This window comes from Chaetomium globosum, genomic scaffold (genome assembly GCF_000143365.1).
Source record: "Chaetomium globosum CBS 148.51 scaffold_3 genomic scaffold, whole genome shotgun sequence".
Taxonomy (NCBI): domain Eukaryota; kingdom Fungi; phylum Ascomycota; class Sordariomycetes; order Sordariales; family Chaetomiaceae; genus Chaetomium; species Chaetomium globosum.
The window spans coordinates 1,177,911-1,192,983 of NT_165978.1; the positions used below are offsets into that span (position 1 = coordinate 1,177,911).

Here is a 15,073-nt window from a genome sequence, read left to right on the forward strand (position 1 = left end):
TTTGAACAGGAAGAGGATTACCTCCAATTCCCCCACCATTTAAGATATTTTCTAAGTTGGTGACCGGGATCGAGGGGATGGATTGTCCCCCCGGGAGGGAGGGGATGGCGGGGAGGGAGGAGGATGGGATGTGTTTGGCGATGGCGGAGCGCATGCGGCTGTAGGAGGGGGCCGGGCGGCCGGTTTCGTCGAGTACAGCGCCGTAGTCGTAGCTGGTGGTGAAGGGGGTGATGGGGTTGGGGCAGCCGCCTCCGGAGCCGCCGCCGAAGCCGAAGCTGGTGCCGCCGTGGAACATGTAGATGCTGAAGTGGTACCCTTGGCTGAGCATCCAGTCGATGTCGCCCGATGCGTCGGCCGCGCCGGCGTGGCCGCTCTTGGGGCCCCACGTGTCGAACCAGGTGATCCAGACTTCGCCGTCCATGAGGGGGCCGAGGCTGGTGGGGTCCGTGATGGCCTTGTCGCGCTCGGGGATGCCGTTCTTGGGGCCGGAGCCATCGACGACGGAGAGGGCCCCGGGCAGGTAGCCGGATTTGAGCGCGCTGGCGCCGTCGTTGGTGTATTGTTTGATGTTAGGGAAGGCGGCGAAGAGGGCGTCTGAGAGTGCCCGCTTGTAGTTCATGTCGTTGCCTACGTAGCCGTATTCGTTCTCAACCTGGACGAGCAGGATCGGGCCGTCGTTGGTCACCAGGTAGTCGCGCAGCTGCTCGCCGACCTTAGCGAGGTATTTGGCGCTGGCGTTGAGGAAGGGCGCGTTGTTGGAGCGGATCTTCATGTTGGGGATCTGGCTCAGCCAGCCGGGCAAGCCGCCCCAGTCGCGCTCGGCGCACACGTACGGTCCCGGGCGGAGAACGGCTTTCATTCCGGCGTCCTTGATGGCCTGGTGCCAGGCGGCGACGTCGTTCATGCCGGTAAAGTCGAATTGGCCGGGGTAGGGCTCGATGTCCTGCCAGTAGAGGTACGAGAAGATGGTGTTGAGCCCCATGGCCTTGGCCATCTGCAGCCGCTGTCCCCAGTACTCGCGTGGCACACGCTGGGGGTCGATCTGGCCCCCTATGATGGTGTACTTGGCGTCATTGAGGTAGAAGTTGTTGCGGTCCCAGGTGAAGGAACCGGCGGCAGCAAAAGCGCCTACAACGGGGCTAGGTTAGCGTGATTCTCATGGAGATACCCAAATACCTATGAGTAGAGCGGGAGGTTTTATTGTCCGACTTACCTACACTTGCCAGGCACCACGCACCGACACCTAACCACACGGAAGGGGCATACATCCTTGCAAAGTACGGCGATGCTGCTCTCACTGTTGACAGTGTTCAGCTGCCCCTGAGGTAGACTTCCAGGGGACTCATATAAATATACATTCTTCTCCCAGCATGAAAATCTATTTCCTAATCTAGGTCAGTAAGAGCGAGCAGTTAAGCGGTGGGATTTTCCATGGCTTCCTCATCCGGACATGCTCCGGGCCGGCCTGGATATCGCACGAACCGGATGGTACCGTGGTTGGCTGGGTGCTCGCTCGGTACAGTCGCCCCTTTCGATTGGAGCGCATCTTGGCGCTATTGGGATGGAGAGTACGACTATTGGAGCGCCTGGAATACCAAAGCAGTGGAAATATGAAGGGCGAAGACAATAAACAAAGCTTAATTCAATGACACCGCACTGCTCCCGACAATTCGATATATGGGAAGTTGATTACCTGATACCCGGGGGGTATAAGCTGATGTCGATAACGACGTAACGACGTTGCGCGAAGCGTACATAGGTACATACATCGGTTCGTACCTATACTCTATACCTAAGCACTGCAACTCATGCAAGCATAAGGACGAGCAAGGCTAGCATGCTACTGATAACAAAATGGGCTTGAACCATCCTGGCGCGCACTTCAGTCAGCTTGATCCGCTCTTCAGCCAGCTTGATGCGCTCTTTGGCTATCTCCCTTGAATCCCTGGTTATCCGCTTGATCGAGTGCTCCGCCGTGTCGCCGTCCGCAATGGGGAACGTTGCAGAGTCTTGGCGCGAGCGAGCAGTGCGGAAAATGGAGGCCAGCCGCTCATAGGTAAGAGTGATCTGGGCCCTTCTAATTTCGAGTTAGGCTCCATTGGTACTCTAACCAAAGGAAGAGACAAACCTGGATACCCCAGCGTCCAAGTCGGCCTTGGAGGGGCGATGGAACTCTAGGCAGGACTCTGCTGGAAGTCCGGTAAAATCGATGAAGTCGGATAGGTAAAGATTAACCTGGCCAACAGGCTGTTCAACGAGGTCATCGTCGTAAAATGGGTCAAAATAATGGACCCAGCGGCTTGCAGATGCGTCCGCTACTAACAGACTGACCGATGCCCTCTTCATTTCGGGGTAATCCAGATCGAAGAGTAAAACGGCGCGAATTTTACCCGCCGACAAGCCGATATACTGGCACGCCTTCTCTTCTACATACTGCCGAGTCTCGCTCTATGAGACCTCGGCAACGAACAGCGGTAGGTCGTTTGCCCGACGAAAGGAAATATCGGCTTGTTTTCTAAGTTTGCCTTTGATTTTGATAGAAGCGGTGCCACAGTCCTCGCAAGAGCTGATAAGCTGGGCGATGACAGTGTTCTCCGTGGCCGCGGCCAACTCCCCGAGAGACACGCTGAGGTCGCCGTTGATGGCGGCTCGGAACCAGGCGTGGAGAGTTGACTCCGACATGACGTCAATATGAACAGTCCCATTTCGTAATCATATTCAAATCGGCGATTCGCAGCTGGTCAATCTCGGCCAGTCTGGCATCCAGCCGTTCGGAAAGATCGTGGACTTGACTCGCAGGCCAGTGGAAGGAGAGAATTGGTACGATGCCCCACTGGGATCCTCTGGCGTTGTTATTGCGGGTGTCGGTGATGTGATTAATGATCTCAGCAATTGTCGAAACGTGGAGCAACACCTACGAGCGGTCAGCGGGTGCAAAGGGAAGGCAAACAGCTGGGAATCGGCCAATTGGTTACCCACAGGCTCAACGCGACCCTCGCGACCTGGCGAAGCAGGTGATATGACTGAAGAGACGGCGGAATTCTTCGACGCCATTATTGGTGCAGTTAATGTCGCAACACTCGAGTATATTCCACCTGGGTCGGTCGGCGCAGGAGAGAAATTGAGGCGTGTGTGCGGAAAGGGACTGGAAGAAACAACCGAAGTTTCTCTGCTTTTGAGCACAGAGGCACCGGACTTAGTTGTTCCAGTTCCTCTGGTTGGAGCACCTGAATGTCCATTCCCCCCCCCCCCCCCCCCCAAAAAAAAAATAAGAAAGAAAAAAAAAAGGAAACAAAAAGTCGTGTTGACTACCACCCGGCAGAACCCGGACCACCGCCAGTTGTTACTTGACCATTCAGCAAGCGGTCGCATGGGCGGCGGTCCTCGCTAGAAAATACCTCAGAATGCAGATCTCATATCTTCCAGAGCATTTATTGTTGTTCTAATAGACCTAGAGGCTGGGTGGTGGAACCAAAGAGGTCTAATGGATCATAAGGTTCCTACTTCACCTTCACACATTTGTCATTTACTCGTTGGTTTAGTTCACATTCCAACTTGTGATGCCCAAAGTCCTTAGGTACCTATTACTCTCAGCCTTTAGATATGCCCAAGGATGGATTAAGTAGGTAGGTAGCCAACCTATTCGGTATCTCGTTATAATTTATATTCCATATACCTGGGGGTCGAATACCAAGGAGGTGGTCGAACTGGCCTGGCAGGCCCGGTGGGAACAACAGAGAGCTAGTCAACAAAGTACTACTCGACAGAGGGTATTCAACAGGAGGATAGCCGACGAAGACCCCCCAGCCCTCTTATTTACCGACAAAGCTCTGATGAGACACGAAGGTCTTACAAAGGCGCAGAGCTCCCTCCTTTCCCAGGCCCGTATCGGGGATATAGGCCTCCGGGACTACCTGTTCAGGGTGAAAGTCCCGGAGGTCCGCACCCCCTATTGCGAGTGCGGGAGAGGCAGGGAGACGGTGGAGCACTTGGTGGTTTGGTGCCCCGACCCGCCGTTACAAAGGCCGTGGGACGGCAGAGAGATTCGGCCACATCGGGACCTACAAACCGTATTACGGGGAGTAGGTGCCCGGAGCAGAAGATTTGTTAGGAAGGTCCTTGGCTGGCTGATGGACTCTGGCCGGCTACTGGAGTATAGCCTGGCCAGAAGGCTGGAGCTAGAAACAGTGGATGGGGAGGGCTAGAGGGCCCGGAGGCCGGCAAAGGGCCTCCTTTCTTTTGCAGTATGACGGATTCATAGATTGTTGTCTCAAAGTGGTAGACAGAGGTTCTTATCCGGCCTATACGGTACGGTTTCCTTTGTAAATAGCAGTAGAAGGACCGGCGCGCCCCAGGGCATATCGGTGTAGGAAATAATAATAATATATTCCATATACCACTCCCTCCCCATCCATCACATCATCTCCACCTTTGTATCATCATCCACCCTCGCCCACGCATCCGGCGGCACCCTTGCCCGCACCCATTCCGCCGGGCCCGGGTTCTCCTTCGCAAACCGCACGAGCTCCTCAGTCAAGCCCAAATTACAGGCCAAGGTGTTCCGCAGCCTGGCCCGCTGAACACGTATCTCTTCGGCGCGAGACTCAAACTCCCTCGGCGGCGGTATCGGGCGCGGTGTCCGCCGCTTCAATAACTGCTCGGGCGGGATCCGCGTGAACGGGTAGCTTCGCACCCTGCGGCGTACCTTGCGGGGGAGCGGGCTGTGCACTGTGATACTATAGCAGCGGTGAGTTGGGACATGGATTTTCAAAGTGAGTGGCAGTGATCATGTCGGGAACTAACAACTCCGCCCCCGTCCACTTATACCACACCACAGGCGGGTCTAGCGGCGGCATGGGGTCCGGCCCGTGGTGGTCGACGAGGAACCAGCACTCGACGCTGTCCCAGGCAAACTCGCAGTTGTAGGCCCAGGCACGCTCGCGGTGGTCGTCAAAGTTGCGCTGCCACACGTGCTGGCAGATGAGGTTTTCCATGGCGTCTTTCCGCGCTAGGCTGTAGGTGGACTTGTCGCCCGGCACGAGATCGGTCCTGGTCTGTACTAGGATCCGGACTGGTTTGTCAAGATCGGCGGCGGCGGGGGTGGCGGGGGTGGTGGTGGTGGTGGACTCGGCTAGACTTGTGACAGGTGAAGCAATAACTATCTCGGGACTGCGAGGCCTGGGGTCTTCCTTGTAGTTTGGGCTGGCCATTGCAGCAGTGGTTTTTGGTACGTTGGGATGCTCGTAAGTTCTGTCGGAATGGCCAGACGGTGATCAGTGACAGTTTCGGCGCAGTCTAGGTCCCAAACTCGGTCAAAGAAAAGTGTTGGCGCCAGGTCCCAAGCCCACAACAAGCAGAAGGCACTGTGCAAAATACGGAGAGGCACACCAACAGCACAGTACAGGTTAGGCCAGACATCGGGATAGCTCACATCCCAGCTCTCGAAAGGGGGAGAGGTGAAGTCCGAATGAACCAAATCTTTCTATTATCAGTCGTGTCCCGCCCATAAAAAACAGCCTTATCAAACTGAACGAACTCCAGTTTTCCAGCATTTCTTGATGAGTTACCAAAAAACAAGCGATAACAGTCACCAGACGTGCACGACCTCGTACTTTTCACCCTAGTCCCAATCCTCCCTTAACTCCCTTCACCCCCCTCGTCTTCTCCCTCTCCCTGCACTGGGTTATGTGCACGATAACGTAAGTATTCAGCGCCATTTCTAGAAGATGGGGCTCGCCGCTCGCTCCTTCGACAGACCGAATGCAGGCGGGTTGCGTTATTTAAGCGTTAACCGCACGGGTACTCAGGCTTGCGACCCAAGATGTGCGTAAAATGCATTTTGGTGAGATGTAGACCGTCTGATCTACATAGTGAGCGGTGCGTTATACCCAAGGAGAACAATCAAATTGGGTACTAACCATTGAAGTCTATATTGATTAGCGTAATTGTCGTCTCAATGCCCTGCAGAACTTGTCCACGTGCCGCTTTAGGTTGTCATCTCGTGCTTTGAGTTTTTTGGAGCAGTGTGGACAGCGGACGAAAAGATTGTGGTGGACGCCGTTAACATGCCGCCTAAGATCCCTCTTTGAGATGAATGTTTTCTCGCAGAGAACCGCGGGGCATCGGAACACACGGTTTTCCCGTAGCCTAGAAGCCCTGTTAGATGCCCAGTATCAGAGTAATGCGAGCTTGGGAGTTTCCACTCACCTTGGAGAAGACCGTGTGGGCTGTCCTTTCTCGACATCTCTGGTAACGGGTACTTGACCTTCGACTTCATGTTGTGAGCGGCTGCTTGTCTGTACGTCGGGCGCCGTGTCTAGGGCCACGGGTTGAGGTACGAATGGCAGACCCGAAGCCCCACTGCCATCATCCAACCGAAATAAAGATTCATTCGAAGATCGTCCGCGTGCCGAAGCCGAAGGTGATCGAGAAGCCTCGACTTGGTTTGCCAAATAAGCCGAGAGAGGGAACGACCAGCCATCCTCCACATCCACAGGCCTCGTTTCGGCTTTATTTCCCTTTTCCTCGCGAGTCTCCTGAGTCTCAGTCCCAGCCTCAGGGTCAAACGAAAACGGGATATCATCCAAATCAATCGGAGAATTCGAGTCCTCAAAGTCCAACAGAGACGGTTCCCCGGACCCAGGACTCCCTGACCCATCCCACCCTCCACCCTCCCCTTCACCACAGCAACCAAAGTTCGAATAGTCTGAGAGTCCTTGGAGGTCCAGGAAATTCTCCTCGAGCCCCACAGGAAAATTTCCAGAACCCGACCACGGCACATCCCAGAGGCTATTCTCTGCTTGACTACTGCTGCATGCCCACGAAATAGGGGTTGACGGAGGGCTGTGAGGGCCCTCCGCCGGGGATCGCGTCTAGACTCGGAAGGAGCCCAACAAGTTGGCTATCGAGCTGGTAAACCGGTCAGGTTGGATTAAAGGATTACAGTGGCAAGGGGCAAGGGATAAGTGGGTTTGTGTGTGTGTGTGTGTTTGGGGGGGACGACCTACAGCAAAGCCTCTCGATGCCCCTTCCACCAGGATAAAATCGAAGAAATTAGTGAACTCCTGGGAGATGGAAGTTGAGGGAGGGAGGAGAGGGTAAAGTAAAATAACTTCTTAGTGAGTGGGGAGTGGAAGGCTGTAAGGGAACCTTGTACCGTCCCGTGTGGCCACTGGCCACACGGGAGCAAGTTGGTCCGACGCAGCCTCACCGCTGCGTTCTTTGCCAATGGGAACAATGAGCATGCAGTTGGAGCTTACTGCGAAACTCGGGTTGCCTGCCAAGGAGCAAAAGTCAGCCCCATGGCGTGGCTCACATTGATCCTAACAAATTGAAGAACGCAGCTTTTGATACTTGACACATGCATGTGACATGCATGTGTACATGCAAGTTTGAGGCCACTCTCATCGTAACACGGGCCCACTCTATAGGCTCATGATGCTAACATCGCCGACACTGGAACACCGAGGAATCCTACAGGCCAGTAATCATGTGGCTCAACAAACGAACTCGCCTTAGAATGTCGCGGACTCGGGAGGTTTTGAGATTTGAGTCCATTTTTCGAACTCAAAGGAGAGCCCCCCCCCCCTCCCCCTCCCCTCTTGATATGGTGCCAGGACCACACGTATAAATAGATACATAGTTGAGCTCAATTTTCCCTCCCGAATGACAGATACATTGAGCCAACGCAGAACCCAGCCTCATCTACATCAGACCTTCGCTAGTTTCCAAGTCCCGTTATGAAAACACCCTCGTCCTCCACTCCCAACCCCCCCAAGCCGTCAGGGCTGGCCAACTTAAAGCACGACGGCTCTTCCACGCGGCCAGTAACATTGACTGTCCCCGACCAGTTAACCCCCCAGAGAAAGACGGACGGCGTCTTTCCGGGGGTCCGCAAACACCGGTCCGCTGGCTCGTCCATTGATGACGCTTCAGCCCAGCCCTATCGCCAGGTCACTCGGCCCTGGGCCTCCAGACACCCTACCAAACGCGCCGTCAACGTTTCAAACGACCAGGAGATGACACCCATGGATCGCTGGGTTTCTCAGAACATCAAGGACGAGATGTGGAATGATATCCACGGAGTATACGGCACCTATAGTCAGCAAGACGGTGTGGCCACGGTGGAAGATGGGACCGGCCAAAGCGGAGAGGCGGTTCAAAGCTTAGAGACTGGTGAGCCTATGTAACCGTAGATAGGTGGAGACTCGAATATATCCCTCGACTTCGCGACGTTGTAATAGCGCTCGGAGCATTGAGCAAACAAAGAGCCAAATTTCACTGAATACCCAAGCACTACTCCCATCCACACCCAACCACCGGACACCCCCCTAAGTCGCAAACACCCTTCACCACCTTATCCACACACCCCGTCGCCACTACCGACCCCCGAATCTACACCCCCATCTCCCCATCAAGCCCCCTCCCACCACCACCACTATCACCACCACGGTCATACTGTACCCCCGTTGGCTGGTATGTACCGGGCGTGGTTATCGAAAGGCGCACCTTTCTCTATAACCGCGCTACACCTAGCCATTTCTTCTCGAGTAATGTTTGAGGGCGGCCGTCTCCGTATCAAACGCATCTTCTCCAGGCTCGTCGCTAGATCCCCAGCCAAAGCTGTCGGCAGTCAATGTTTCTTGTAACATTGAATGGCCGCCGTCTGAGGAGCAAACACAGTGATGGCTTGCATGCTATATGGTTTCGCCGCTATGGCATTGAACCGCCAACGCATGACAACATAAGGTTGAAGTTGATTAGCTCACTTCTCTCTCGCCAATACCAGAATAATTATAATCGTGATTCTGGGCACCGCCCATAGGTCAGGTACCTAGCTTTCGTGGAGCCGTTAATGTGGGTGTAGGTACAAGTTAGGGATTTCATATAGGACCCTCAGGCCGCGTTTTATCTTAAGTTTTCCTAACCACCTATTAATTCTCTGTGGGATGAATTCAGGGAGCATAGGAAAAAACCGGATATAAACTATTATCCCTAGTATCCAGAAGACAAGAGCACTATTAGGTTCGCAAGTTGGAGATATCAGGAATGCAACAGGAGTCAAACACAGGACGAAAAGATGGGACACAGAGCCGGATGGTTCTTGGGAACTCAATATTAGGTTGCCATCTTGTAAAACACCTACCTCAGGTAGGTTACCTCCTCCAACTTGGCAAGCTACCTTACCAATGCAGTCGCCTTGCTAAACTAGGTACCTCGAAAACCTATTGATACACTGGCCTGGTGCTCAAATCATATCAGGAACCCCCTTCTTAGCGTAGCATCCTGGCATGGATTTCATAATTACTTAGGTACCCCACCGTTGACTAGAAGATGGGAGAGAACTGGAATTCGGACACGACGGGACTTTTACTCTGTTCTACACGGCATCAATCCCACGACTGCACGGCTCGCGAGGAGAGTTCTCGACTGGCTGATGGACTCGGGGAAGCTGCCGATGTACAACTTAGCCAGGAGGCTCGAGCTGGAAGCGGCGGCTTGAAGCGCCCCCGTTCGGAGGCCAGGAGGCCTCCTCTCTTTGTATACGCAGACTCACCAGAACGCATCGTTCCTTGATTGTTGGTATGGGTTTTTCACCCGGCCCGGGAGGGCACGGTTTTCCTGTACACTAAATAGCTGAGGGTCCGGCACGCCCTAGGGCATAGCGGAGTATGAATAATAATAATTACTTAGGTAACTAGTCGTTATCCATCATAACGTCGACCTAAAACGTCCCCCATTACTACATGCACGAAGTGGGCATCAAAGAAAAGAATGACCCTGTATCCGCACTCTTCTAGTGCCTCAGTACTCTCAGGTGTCCCACAGAGAGAAACTCGTAAAATTGGACCTACAAACACCGAGTCCAAGCCCAGACAGAAGGTCCTCGGCCTTCCCGAAACCTACATCGACCTAGTTGAGCCCCACAGGCCACGGGTCTCTCTTGAGCACTACAGTATCGTCTGGAAAGCGAGGAGTTGTATTAGGTACCCAGTTCCATAGAGTGTTAGTTACCCACCGCGACACCAGACCGCATGTTGATGTGAAGACGGCAAAGTCAAGGGCTGTCATCACCCTATGAGTTCTCGTCGTGGCTGACCGCCGGTTTAGGAGGGGTCGAAATGTGGTGTCGTCAACCCAAAGCGCGTCACCGACACGAAAGCATCAAGGAAACCGGTTCCTTCCAGGTCTTTAATTCGCCGTCCTCTACCCTCCGCACCCCCGACGCCCCCTAATTTGTATCCCCAGATTGACACATGCATCGGCACACAATGGACATATTCAAATGTCGGTACGTTGAGCCGAACCGTCATTGCAACCTCGACCACAATATTACCCTATTGGCTACCGGGCAGCGCTCATCGGAGAGAAAACGAATTCAAGCGGGGGAGACACACACAAACACATGGAAACACACCCACACGCGGCCGCTTCCCGCTTCCGCGTGCCTCGCCTTTTTTAACTGTTTAATAAACCCCCGTTTGCCCCTCTGACAGGTTTGGGCGAATGGTGACTTGACCGGCCGCCTGGTTGGGTTGGTTTGCGCCCTTGATGTGGCCCGAATCCTCCCCTTGCCATTAAGGGGCGTTCGTCCATCATCAGCCTGTTTGCTTTTAGCCCGCCAAAGCCCCTCCACCCCACAATGTTAAGACAACGGGCCTGGAACAGTTTGCAGTTTGGTTTTCTGCGGGCGGGGGGATTGGTTTGTGCTTAAATGAACGTCACAACGGGGGCAACCGAAAGAAGCAGGTCGGTAGGTAACTTTGGTGCTGAAACGGGCAGGGCGTGTCGATATTGGGCAATGCCCCCTTTGGCTTGCCTTCAGCAGTGCTTAAGCGTCATGATTTTGACTTTGCTGCGGGGAAGTCATTCGGCGCAAATGACATTTCACGTGTGATATGAGGGCCTTCATTGTAAGAGTCTAATGTATGCGACCGCGGAGGGTGCCCAGCGGATCGACAACTAAGGTTGAAGCGGGAGCTGTGCGTGTCAATCCTTGTTGCTCTGTGAGTGGATCAGCGATGCTCGACCGAGGGGAGAAAATTCGATCAGTGGGATCAAATGTGCTTTTGTCAGTCCCTGTTCGGAGGCTCTTCCGCAGGTGGCCTCTGTGGGCGGCTCCTTCGACCAACAGCTCAGCATGGCTTTGGCCCACCACGATCAGGTTCAGCACCACTGTGGTTGATCCAGGATCTGAGGTGGTAGTGGCCGGAATAGGGTCACATCAATGTCGCAGCGGGTGTGGGGGACATGCTGTGTCTGGAATTGTTGGCTTGTCTAACCCCGTTTGGATGACACTCTGGGGAAGCAATCGGCACGGAGGCGAACAGCTCGGCAGCCATCCGACGGCGGCAGCCTGGTTACCATGCTCGCTTGAAACTGACCGCCGCGCATGAATGGCTGCGGTGCTTTTGCAAGAGAGCCAGGTACAGACCCATTCCGTCCGATGTGGATAATTGTCGGATAGACAAGGACAATATGCCAATGCGGAAGTTGGAAAGGTAGGCGGATGGAATCGAGCCGTGTAACTCACGATTTGCAGCTGGGTTCGGTCGCACAACGTAATTATTGCTGACCATGTGAGCCTTTCCAGTTGGGGAGACACTCACAGCAGGTCCTGGCCAAGGTTTGCATTGGTGCTTGGTCGAGGAAAGCTGGGTCTGCCAGCACCCCAGCTGTTGTCGATTCCGGCGCGCCTCTCTGCAAACAACTTTATCAGGGAAGCTCCAGGGAACTGAATTTTATACCCATGACCTCCTTCCGCTGAGAAAGGCGGAATATGGGTCAAACCCGACTGCTATTGTTCACAATAGGGCCGACATAATAACGCCTTTGTTCGTGTCTCGGTTCCATCGTCGAATTAACGAGTCGATAGCGAATCATAATGCCCATGAGAAGTGCATCGCATCTGGGGGCGCTGAGGTCATCTGAGACAGGAAGGCCAGAGGCGCACATCGAAAAAGTGTGGAGAGGCGGGGCGTGTGAAAACGAAAACCCCCGAAGGATCAACAAAAACTTCCTGTCGGGGGCAGTATTGGCGAGGTTTTGTCTGGTGGGGCGCGCTACGAAAACTGTCAAATTTGAACATTCCAGTTTCTTTGTTGAGGAAGGAGGTTCGAGGGAAGCTGGGAAGGCAGTCGCAGCTTGAAATGGATAGGCTTTGGTTACTCTGAGTGGGCACTTCCTCCACTTTGACACTCATCAGAATTCCTCCCACTTTTCTTTCCCCAGATCCATGGTATGATTCAAGGGTCCTTGTCGTGCTTGCAGTGTATACTTGTGGGTTGAATCATCACCACCACAATGCTCCATTTGGTGATAAAGTCCGTAAGGCTCGGGGTCTTCTCGTCACTAGTTATTTTTGACACGCACGAACTCGTTCAACCCTAGCGCGCACCCACAGGCTTGACGCCGGCCACACCGGTAGGTTCGCTCGGCCTGCCACGCTGCTTACAACGGCTCTTGTCAGCCCCGGTCTGATCCGTTGTCTCCGCAAAATCCAGCAAGTCATTCCGCCACATTGATGATCGACAAATCGATATCCACGGTATCCACCGGAGCCTCAAACGGCGAGGTCGCGACCACCGCGACGAAACGAGACACCACTTCGCTCACAATCGTCGCGCACCAATTGACACACCCCCGCGAACCATGTCCAATATCGGAGCCTGCAGATATCACGGGCGAGCGCAGATCTGATGAATGCCAATCGCACGGCATCCTTGCCGGCTTGTACCTATATTACGTTCCGGGGTATTCTCGGAATTTTCCATTCGCTCGCTCATACAATTACACCCGGAATCCCTGCAGTTTTTGCACACGAGCACCACGCCCTCGCCCTCCGGGACCCCTTGCCATGACGTCCAATTCGGAAGGGGGGCGCACTCCCGATGCCCGTGCGTGGCACAGCTCGAAACGGAGGCATGGAAGAGGGCCGCATCACTTCCCTGTCGGACAGACGGATTGCCCGGCGATGACACTGCGGTGGCTTGCCTGAGCTGCACAGAAGAGGCCCGACTTTGCCCTGCTTGGTGCATGCAAATCGCATGCATGAGGGCGCACGAAGTGGCTGCGGGTGGTGGATGCACTCCAGTGCGGGATGGATGCAGCCAGTGGATTCGTCAGCCCGGCTGCATCCTCGGTCTCTTGGTCTGCCTCCCCGTTCTTGTTGAAGCTGGAGAGGAGGAAGAAGGTGAGGTCGACCAGCCGCCGCCTCGTCTGCAATTGCAAGTCGGCCCGTCAAACTTGTGAAGTCCCCGCGTTGGGCCTGCCAACATCGCAGACCCAATCTATTTGGCCCATCCATCGAATTTCGGCCAACCTTCTTTTCTTGTTCCCATGGCCTTCGATGCTTCGTCCCGCATGCTTGTTGTATATTGCCTGCATGCGCCGTTGCGGGTGAGCCAAGACCACCCTTCCTTTCGCCCTTCGTTACCTCTGGCCCCCTTCCTCTTTGAGCAACTCGAAGCCTGCATCCCCCGCAACCGGATGTGTGCTCAGGCTGGAGACAGGCCAGCCAGGAGAAGAGAACTAGGATGACTGGGATGTTACCCCACAATTCAACCATGCGAAAACACTCCTTGACGCTAGTCGTTCGCCAGTGATCCACTGGAAAGGTTGGGGCGCCGCAGGTTCCGACCCCAGTTCGCCTCCCCTCTCCGATTTCTCTTCCCCAAACATCAACGCTTGGAGACAACGCCTAGGATCCATCTCGGCTGAGGGAAGGCTGGGAACATCGAAAACCACATCTCGACACCTCTACACGGGAACATCTGCCTCACTCACCTTGCTTGCTCACTTCACTCGAAGTCGTTTCACACAACAAGTACGATGGGATATCCCTATGTAACGCCCTGACTACGATTACGAGACGAGTCGGATTGTGTGGAGAAGCGCCTGGACTTCGGGGTTGACCGTGTGTGTGGGGGGGGAATCTTGAACCACCTCGCCCTCACTGCCTGTTTCCTTGACGCCAACACACCGCATTCAGCAACATTGAACATCAGCTTGGAGCACCTAGCCATGTCACCAAGCGACGCTCAGGCCGGCCTTAAGAACTTCAGCTCCATTGACTTGGAGTTCGCTGGCGAGCCCGAAGTTCAGGTTGCCCAGTCTGGCCTCAAGCTGGAAGGCGCCAATGAGACTCTAGACAGCATCACCGCCGCTCACGACATGGCGGATGCAGCCCATTTTGGGGATTTTCAGTTCTCGTACCAGGATTCTCTCCAAGACTCGCCCATGAATGGCTTGCCGCATAACTTCGACGACCACGGCCCAGATGTCTTCACGACGCCACAGGCAAATTCGGTATCACCTATGCAAGACCGACAAGACTCCGTAGCTTCCATCACCGTTCACACATCTGCCTACGGCGGCGGCAACGGGCAACGGCCCAGCCCGGACGACTCCGATAATAGCACGCCAGACAGCAACACGAATGGATCCAACTTGTTGGACGAGCCCTTGTCCGACGAGTTCGGGCTCGCGACGGGCGGACTTGCCGATGGGACAGATTTGGGTGGGAAGAAAGGGGAGAAGTCAGACACCGCGCCAGCTTGGAGCGAGCTGAAAACAAAGGCAGGAAAGGAGCGTAAACGGTTGCCGCTGGCTTGCATTGCATGTCGTCGCAAGAAGATTCGCTGCTCAGGGGAGAAGCCTGCCTGCAAGCACTGTCTACGTTCGCGCATACCGTGCGTGTACAAAGTCACAGCACGCAAGGCGGCCCCACGGACAGACTACATGGCCATGCTGGATAAGCGGTTGAAGCGCATGGAAGAGCGCATCATCAAGGTCGTACCGAAGGCAGAGCAAGATAACGCATCGCTCCTCGGTTACCCGGGCCGTGGTGAAGCCTGCAATTCCGGGGACTTTACCTGGTGGTGGAAAAGCTGCGAAGAAACGCGGGGTTGACGAAGCATTCGGGCCGGACCTTGATCACTGGGCTCGCGCTCCGTCGAGGTCCAAGCTTGATGGTCCGAATAAACCCTCGACCATTCTCGTCCAGGAGGCAGAGGAGAGCAAACTTCAGCTCGAAGGTGGCGATGCGCTCCCTTCCAAGGATATCCAGGAGCAT

The 15,073-nt window shown here is 54.7% G+C and overlaps 6 protein-coding genes across 6 annotated transcripts in view; 3 read left to right on the top strand and 3 right to left on the bottom strand.

Annotated features, from left to right (window-relative positions):
- CHGG_05665 (uncharacterized protein) overlaps nucleotides 1–1,268 on the bottom strand; it is a gene marked incomplete at both ends in the record, with an annotated part of 2,023 nt that extends 755 nt beyond the window's left edge. Inside the window, 2 exons of the mRNA XM_001221759.1 lie at nucleotides 22–1,128; nucleotides 1,214–1,268. Of these exons, the coding sequence (XP_001221760.1) occupies nucleotides 22–1,128; nucleotides 1,214–1,268 (1,162 nt within the window). The remainder of the gene's footprint in view (nucleotides 1–21; nucleotides 1,129–1,213) is intronic.
- A 538-nt stretch (nucleotides 1,269–1,806) lies between these two features.
- Nucleotides 1,807–2,346, bottom strand: CHGG_05666 (uncharacterized protein; the record flags this gene model as incomplete). The annotated part of the gene is made up of 2 exons (XM_001221760.1): nucleotides 1,807–2,077; nucleotides 2,129–2,346. The coding sequence occupies 2 exons, from the start codon at nucleotides 2,344–2,346 to the stop codon at nucleotides 1,807–1,809; spliced, it is 489 nt and encodes a 162-aa protein (XP_001221761.1).
- A 1,257-nt stretch (nucleotides 2,347–3,603) lies between these two features.
- CHGG_05667 (uncharacterized protein) lies at nucleotides 3,604–4,205 on the top strand (the record flags this gene model as incomplete). The annotated part of the gene is made up of 2 exons (XM_001221761.1): nucleotides 3,604–3,622; nucleotides 3,829–4,205. 2 exons carry the CDS (start codon nucleotides 3,604–3,606, stop codon nucleotides 4,203–4,205), a joined length of 396 nt encoding a protein of 131 aa, XP_001221762.1.
- Nucleotides 4,206–4,414: 209 nt separating this feature from the next.
- CHGG_05668 (uncharacterized protein) lies at nucleotides 4,415–5,210 on the bottom strand (the record flags this gene model as incomplete). Its single annotated transcript, XM_001221762.1, has 2 exons — nucleotides 4,415–4,721; nucleotides 4,804–5,210. 2 exons carry the CDS (start codon nucleotides 5,208–5,210, stop codon nucleotides 4,415–4,417), a joined length of 714 nt encoding a protein of 237 aa, XP_001221763.1.
- A 2,529-nt stretch (nucleotides 5,211–7,739) lies between these two features.
- CHGG_05669 (uncharacterized protein) lies at nucleotides 7,740–8,240 on the top strand (the record flags this gene model as incomplete). The annotated part of the gene is made up of 2 exons (XM_001221763.1): nucleotides 7,740–8,112; nucleotides 8,200–8,240. 2 exons carry the CDS (start codon nucleotides 7,740–7,742, stop codon nucleotides 8,238–8,240), a joined length of 414 nt encoding a protein of 137 aa, XP_001221764.1.
- Nucleotides 8,241–14,022: 5,782 nt separating this feature from the next.
- Nucleotides 14,023–14,910, top strand: CHGG_05670 (uncharacterized protein; the record flags this gene model as incomplete). Its single annotated transcript, XM_001221764.1, has 1 exon — nucleotides 14,023–14,910. One exon carries the CDS (start codon nucleotides 14,023–14,025, stop codon nucleotides 14,908–14,910), a length of 888 nt encoding a protein of 295 aa, XP_001221765.1.
- Nucleotides 14,911–15,073: the final 163 nt, after the last annotated feature.